The sequence below is a fragment of the Pimephales promelas genome, chromosome 7 (assembly GCF_988280905.1).
Source record: "Pimephales promelas chromosome 7, fPimPro1.hap1.1, whole genome shotgun sequence".
In the NCBI taxonomy this organism is placed as follows: domain Eukaryota; kingdom Metazoa; phylum Chordata; class Actinopteri; order Cypriniformes; family Leuciscidae; genus Pimephales; species Pimephales promelas.
Genome location: NC_142775.1, coordinates 899,118 through 906,361, shown reverse-complemented (window position 1 = coordinate 906,361; position 7,244 = coordinate 899,118). Strand labels below are relative to the sequence as shown.

Below are 7,244 nucleotides of genomic sequence, written 5' to 3'. Positions count from 1 at the left end.
TATACATCGGAAGCCAAGTTACACGAGAAACACTAGACCGACAACATACAAATACATGTGATCATAGGCATAAATTTGGTGTGGGGAGGAGTTTTAAAAAGTAAACCTTCAAAAACGAAATAACCTTCTAAACTTGCAATATATCCAGTCTTCGTTGAAACGGCTTTTTTTCATCAAACAGATCGGAGCGGAGCAGATGATTGGCCTGATTCACTGATGATGCAGATCACGTCTGTTTCCTGTTTATTCTAATACAGCTCAGGTGATGCTCACAAATTTCTTTTTATAACAGTAAAATCTCTTTTCATGTAACCTCAATGTTATATTGTGTTGTGTTTATCAAAATACAACTGATACAAATATATAGACCCACTTTATTAGTTTTTAAGTAGTGTAGGATTGTGTTGAACTATATATTTTATTATATATGATGTGAGATAGAAATGAATATTTAAGTCATTAAATTCAAAGTCATGTAAACTTTTCCCTCCGCTGCAGCTGTCAGTAATTCTCCAATTAGCATTCAATTGTTAGCGTTCAGCATATTGTTAATTTTATAGTAGACTATAAAACAATTGATATTTTTATGAATGTATTTTACAACAATACAAAGAGCAATACAATGTGTAATGTTTTACCAGATTTAGTGCTTTTGTCTATTTGTTTACTACTAATTTGTTTTCCACTAAATGTTCTGATTTTATCAAATTATTAAATTTAAAATTAATTAATTACCCACTAATCTAGTTTATAATATAATTTTTGTCATAGGTTATGATCATTTTTTTTTTCTTTATAAGGAAGTTGTCTGAATTAAGTAGATTGTGTTGAACGCACAAAAGAGTGATTAACAGTTCAACAAACAGTTTTTTTTTTAAACTGCGTTGGTAACGGATGGGTATCGGAAGTGAAGTGGATAGGAAGTGTCTAGGGAGAGGGAACTCTGGGAATCTCTGCTTAGACTGCTGCCCCCGGATAAGCGGAAGATGTATGAATGGTTTGATGAATATATATTTAATTCACATTTATTTGTAAGGCGCTTTTCACAATACATGTTTCAATGCAGCTTTACAGAAAATGCATGAGTCCACATTACAATTTGAGTGATCTGATATCAGTTATGTATTTCAGAAATGTACATATGAAGAGTTCAGATGCAAAAGCCTCTAAATGCCATTTGAAGTTTTCTTCTTTAATGATGATTTTTATCAAACTTGTATATTTAAGTTCAGTAATTTCACTTAAATAACAATTAATAGGTAATTACCATTGCCATTTAAGTGAAATCACTGAACTTAAATATACAAGCTTGATAAAAATGATCATTCTAGAAGAAAATTTCAAATGGCACTTAGAGGCTTTTGCATCTGAACTCTTCATATACTAAATCACAGGTAGCTAGAAAAGTATTCATTTAAACAATGTAATAATTTTTGGCAGAAAAATGTTTTCATTAATCATTTGTTTACAAACAAGTTTCATTACTTTATGAATTATTAGAGAAAATTGGCTCTGTATTACCCAGTACATAAAGTTCTGAATGAAAAGTGTTTTTGTTGCTTCATGCCATCGCTTCATCAGTGATAAACCCTGCACACGCTGACGGACTAACATGAGGCCGCTGTGAATAATCCAGTTAAAACAGGAACAAAGAGACGAAACGACTAAAATCTGAGATAATGGAGATTTAAAGAGCATCACTGTGACACAGTCATCAGGATAGAGTTAAGTCACTCCAATGTATTACTGTAAAACAATTAACTTTGTGTCTCGAAGACTTGCATAAAGATTCACTGAATGCTTTACACTACTAATAAAGAGGTTTTCCAGATAAATGCATGGTAAAACAGGAGGATATCAGACATAGGCGTCCACACTGTGAAACCCTTTAGCAGGCCTGCTGGGCTCGGCCTTGGGCTTCGGCTTCGGCTTGGGCTTGACTCTGTCCGGGATGGGCGATGGCGGATGAGTGTATAGCGTCGGCTCAGAGGAACGACTCTGATATGACTTCTCTTGGGTCTTAGAGCTGAAGGCACAAACATTGAATCATGATTATGTTCAGTAGCAGGACATCTTTTTAGAAAAATCATAAAAACAGTTTATGTCAGTGGTTCACTTCAGACATCCTACTAAGAATAAGTAACATTGCACCTGTCAATTAACTCTCATTTGAGTATTAGTACGGTTCGGGTTAGTAGAATAAGGCAACGTGTAGTTGTAAAGTTACTTACAGTCAGGAGAATGTCTAAAGTGGACCATTGAAATAAAGCAGGGGAAGCACTTCGGAAATAAAACAGAATCCCAGTCTCTCAATTTATGAAAACTTACATTTTTACTCAAGCACACTTTCTTGATTACATACCTAGTTGCTTTTCGTGTGGATGTTGAGTAACACTTAATTTTAGTGTCCTTGTAACTAGGGTTGGGTATCGAGAATCGAGTATCGATTGGAACCGGGACTAACTTTTCGTTTTTCCCGGAATCGTTCAAAAGTTAAAATTTAAATTCCTAGTTTCGATATTCACAGTCCGCCGAGCGGAAGAAGAAACTGCGAAGAAGCGTCTACCGGAAGTGTTGGCATAACCGCGCGAGTCAAACATGAGTAGCTTACGTCGACGGTCCAAAGTGTGGCTTCACTTTTCTAAAAATTAACGAAATCTCAGCAAAATGCAAAATTTGTGACAAGTATTTGTGACAGAAGGAGTATTTCCTTCAGAAAGACCGTTGGTTAGCAAGGTTAGCTAAAATTTTTTGACCCTGCCTCTTAAAAGAATCGAAATCGAGAATCGTTAGGAACCGGAATCGAAACAAGGAATCGGTATCGGAATCAGAATCGTTCAAATTCAAACGATACCCAACCCTACTTGTAACGTGTACTTACTCTAGTAATAACATTAAATTATGCATGATTACATGCAGCTACCCTAAACCAAACCTCGCACCTGAAACGAGAGTTCGAGGGATTTCCACGACGCATGCGCGAGAATTGCGATCTCCTTCAACTACTTCAGTTCAGTTCTCGCGCATGCGTCGTGGATATCGTATTGAAGTCTCGTTTCAGGCCAACAAGGAAGAAAAGGAATAGTCGAATAAAGTCGTTATTTTTGTTTGTTTTTTCGCACAAAAAGTATTCGCGTCGCTTAATAAACTTATAGTTGAGCCACGGTAGTCACATGGGATATTTAAACATTTTCTTCATTGACTTTCTGGGCCGTCAAGAGTAGGGTTGGGTATCGTTTGAATTTGAACGATTCTGATTCCGATTCCTTGTTTCGATTCCGGTTCCTAACGATTCTCGATTCTGATTCTTTTAAGAGGCAGGGTCAAAAAAGTTTAGCTAACCTTGCTAACCAACGGCCTTTCTGAAGGAAATAATCCTTTCTGAAGGAAATACTCCTTCTGTAAAAATACTCCTTTTGTCACAAATTTTGCATTTTGCCGAGATTTCGTTATTTTTAGAAAAGTGAAGCCACACTTTGGATCGCGGACGTAAGGTACTCATGTTCGCGTGGTTATGCCAACACTTCCGGTAGACGCTTCTTCGTTGGTGTTGTTCAGCGGTTTCTTCTTCCGCTCGGCGGACTGTGAATATCGAAACTAGGAATCGAAATTTTAACTTTTGAACGATTCCGGGAAAAACGAAAAGTTAGTCTCGGTTCCAATCGATTCTCGATACCCAACCCTAGTCAAGAGCCAGTCCCGGAAGTCTATGTGGTAGTTATACAGCCCTCAAATTTAATCAAAAATATCTTCATTTGTGTTCTGAAGACGAACGAAGGTCTTACGGGGTTGGAACAGCATGGGGGTGAGTAATTAATGACTTAATTTTAATTTTTGGGTGAACCCTTTAAATAAATAATGCCGCCTCAATAATTTTTTCCCATTAATGCATCAGGTGGGGTCGTTGCGGCAATTTTTTTAAACCAGCTGTCCCGACCTTCCGATACTGCACCTTGCAATAAAGTGCAGCTCCATGTTGTGTCGAAGGGGCACTTGGTTGTAAAATAGGCTTCCTTTTCTCAATGCACAGTATCACTCTTGTCTTCCTGCGATTCACTCAGAGGCACAGGTTAGATTGAGATACCTGGACTGGCAGGCCTGGTTCCCTGCGGTGATGCTGTACACGAGTCCTCCGGCCAGCAGGAGCGCCGATCCGCCCCATCCCACATACAGCGCCACTCCCAGCTCAAACCTGTCGCCACAAGAAACACTCTTACAACCCGGATCCGCATCAACTGCACATTTCATTTATGTACTGAAATATTCACTTTTTGGCCTTGTAGTTGGGATCCATGAACTCTGAAATCACCTTGTGGCCGTACCAGCTGTAAGCCAACATGCCGCAGAGACCTGAAGCAGAGACACAAGAGTTCAGAGGAGCTGGAACATGCTGGAGCGGCTGGACAAGAGCTGGCTTTACCTGACAACAAGTAGGTGATCCCTGCAGCGAAGGTTATTCTTGCATTCACCGTTTCAGAGCCTCCGAGTTTTGTGCACTTCATCCCCACCAAAGCCAGAGCGGATCCGAAGAATCCCAGAGCTATGGATGTGATGACGAGAGATCGGCACAGGTGAATGTGTGCTGTTGAAAGATGAACACAATAGTCACATTTGTTTATTTATTTAGTGTTTTTCACAATGCAGTTTTACAAACCCATTCTAAACGATTTAGCCAATAGAAAACCACAATCATCCAATCAATTCCCCATGGATAAAACCAAGTATTATAAAGTCAAACCAGAATTTATTCAGACAGCTTCAACATTTCTCACAACGCTATAGTTTTGAGAATGGTGATAAATATGAGCAGATCTCAGTTCTCAGATCAGTGGATATTTGACTGGTTTCGTCCGTCCTTCTGTTGGACTCTCACACATGAATTATGTTGAATATCTGTCCGCTTATAAATTGAACACAATTAGATAACACCAGTTTAGCTCAACCAGTGACCAAGCAATGCTTCATGTTGTTCAGTGTGTGTATAAAAAGAGCATTAGCACTACAGAAAACACACTTCAGCATGTTGTTACTGTAGTCACTGTGTGAAGAATATTTGGGTCACTGTTTACTTTTGCTCTCCTCACTTACAGAAATGAACTATAGTGTCCTGAACCACTAATACCACTAACATGTGGTGTCTGAATCATTTTTGGTTTGACTGCATGTATATAAAAAGGATAAAATTCAACAACTTTATCTAATTTCCTGTAGCCAAAACAACGGTTTATTATTTTTCTGTCATAATAGCCACATATAATGCAACAGCACGTCCCTCTAACGCCAGTGTCAGTTCAGTCCCTACTCACCAACAGAACACAGCCAGCCGAGACATTACTGACCGAATGGAGAAATAACACTTACTCTGCAGAGCCAGCAGCGAGGGGAACTCCTTGCAGTCGGACACACCGGTGGAGTCGGAGAGACAGTCTTTCCAGAGGTTGGAGAAATAGTGGGAAGATGTGAGGACTAAACTGGCCACCTCAGAGTAAGTCCAGTACTCCGTGGGGATAGTGGAGCAGATCAAGATCCAGCCGCAGACGCATGCTACGAAGCAGCCTATTTCAGTGTACATCAGCACCGTTCTGTAGTGCATGCTGGGATTGCCTGATGCAGCTAGAGAAGATAATATAGATTGTCTTCTGAAAGACAAACGCAGCTTCCGTAAGGTGTACTGAGCTTTGACTGGTCTGAGGGCGAGGACGCTGCTTGTTTGTGGTGTCATCAATGCCACTCGCACACTGTGTTTATTATATACTCACACACCCACATGTGTATTACAAATGTCACCTCGTGGACTCCAAAAGGGTGTTTATGCAATGATGTCATAGAACAGGGGTTTCAATGAAAGTTCCAAGAGGTCCGTCACAACATTTCCTTCCAGTCCGGACAATACTTTTTGGAAAAGTTATACATTATAGTACTTCCTAACCAGTCAAAATGTCATCAAAGATGAGAATTTTGGGCCTAAACACTGCCAAAACAATGATGTCTTGGAAGTTTTTACCAAAAAGAGTAAATATTTCTCTCAACTAGCGACTGATGCTAGAGGCTGTGGTCTTTAGCCTCCTCCACCTCCCAACTCGTGTTACCGTCTCGTTTTGATAGGTTGGGCTATATATTGGATGTGGTTTGTTCTGCTGGAGTTGGTATTCAATCTCTGGATAGTATTGACTTGAGAATAAGTGACCATATTACTTTTGAAATGAATGTTTTGCCTTAGCGACCCCTGTTGGAACGTATCATTACACTCAACAACCGTCTGTTTACCATTCTGCTATGATTACTGTGCACATACGAACTATTATTCAAGCATTGTTGGAAATGCTGCAACAAATTCCATGTAAGGGTTAATGCCCGACAAGGTGTCCATGTTTTAATGGACGACGGCAAGGCGTGAACCGGCCGACGCGCAGCGGAGGACGGTTGCCTCCGCCGAAGTCCATTAAAACCTAATGGACACCGAGCTCGAAGGGCATTAACCCGCTAAATACCATGGTTACTTGCCAAATAAAACATTTTTAAAACATTAGCTGCTAGTTTATATTTTAATTAGGCTAAATCTAGTTTTTACAAATATAATAACTCGCCTGGTTTATTTAGCAACCAGAGATAGTCCGCTCAGCTTGTAGAACCCTTCAGGTTCAAAAATGCATTTTTTTTTTTCATGAAACACAAAGGTAGGCATAGTTATTTTTTTTTTATTACACATAAAACAATTAATTAAACAGGCTTTTAGGCTTGAAACGCTGTACTCTCCTCCTGCCTTAAAAAACGTCTCCGGTTACTATCGTAACCTCGGTTCCCTGAGAGGCGGGAACGAGACATTACGTCATACTGACGTATATGGGAACTACCCCTTTCTCCATTTCCACTGAAATCTTATAGGCTAACGCCAGCTGGAGACAGCTGGCCAATTGACGCAAACATGCAAATGCTGACCGGTCCACGGGCAGTATAAATAGCATGGGCGCGCCAATTGCGTCAGAATCACGACTGAACGCTAGCACAGCTGATCAAACGGTGAGCACGGCGGTTGACGTAATGTCTCGTTCCCGCCTCTCAGGGAACCGAGGTTACGATAGTAACCGGAGACGTTCCCTTTCAAGGCGGTCACTTCGACATTACGTCATACTGACGTATATGGGAACTGTATAGAATCCCGCCGTGAGCGCAGTGAAGATAAGCCCTGACGGGGTCAAGCTACACTCCCCAGGAAACAACAGTTCTAAGCCAGCCACGCCGCT

At 40.3% G+C, this 7,244-nt stretch overlaps 1 protein-coding gene across 1 annotated transcript; it reads right to left on the bottom strand.

Annotated features, from left to right (window-relative positions):
• Positions 1-1,714: 1,714 nt before the first annotated feature.
• Positions 1,715-5,727, bottom strand: cldn10c (claudin 10c). Its single transcript, XM_039665883.2, has 5 exons — positions 5,362-5,727; positions 4,421-4,582; positions 4,269-4,350; positions 4,085-4,192; positions 1,715-2,026 (listed from the first exon to the last, which is right to left on the bottom strand). Exons 1-5 carry the CDS (start codon positions 5,720-5,722, stop codon positions 1,858-1,860), a joined length of 882 nt encoding a protein of 293 aa, XP_039521817.2. The 5' UTR covers positions 5,723-5,727; the 3' UTR covers positions 1,715-1,857.
• Between the last annotated feature and the right edge of the window lie 1,517 nt (positions 5,728-7,244).

What these genes read in the sequence shown, in the direction of transcription:
- cldn10c (XM_039665883.2), bottom strand. Translation starts at nt 5,722, where the DNA reads ATGACACCACAAACAAGCAGCGTCCTCGCCCTCAGACCAGTCAAAGCT. An exon ending in GATCACCTACTTGTTGTCAG is followed by an intron (nt 4,351 to 4,420) that starts GTAAAGCCAGCT and finishes TCTCTGCTTCAG; the next exon opens with GTCTCTGCGGCATGTTGGCT. An exon ending in AACCAGGCCTGCCAGTCCAG is followed by an intron (nt 2,027 to 4,084) that starts GTATCTCAATCT and finishes TTGTGCCTTCAG; the next exon opens with CTCTAAGACCCAAGAGAAGT.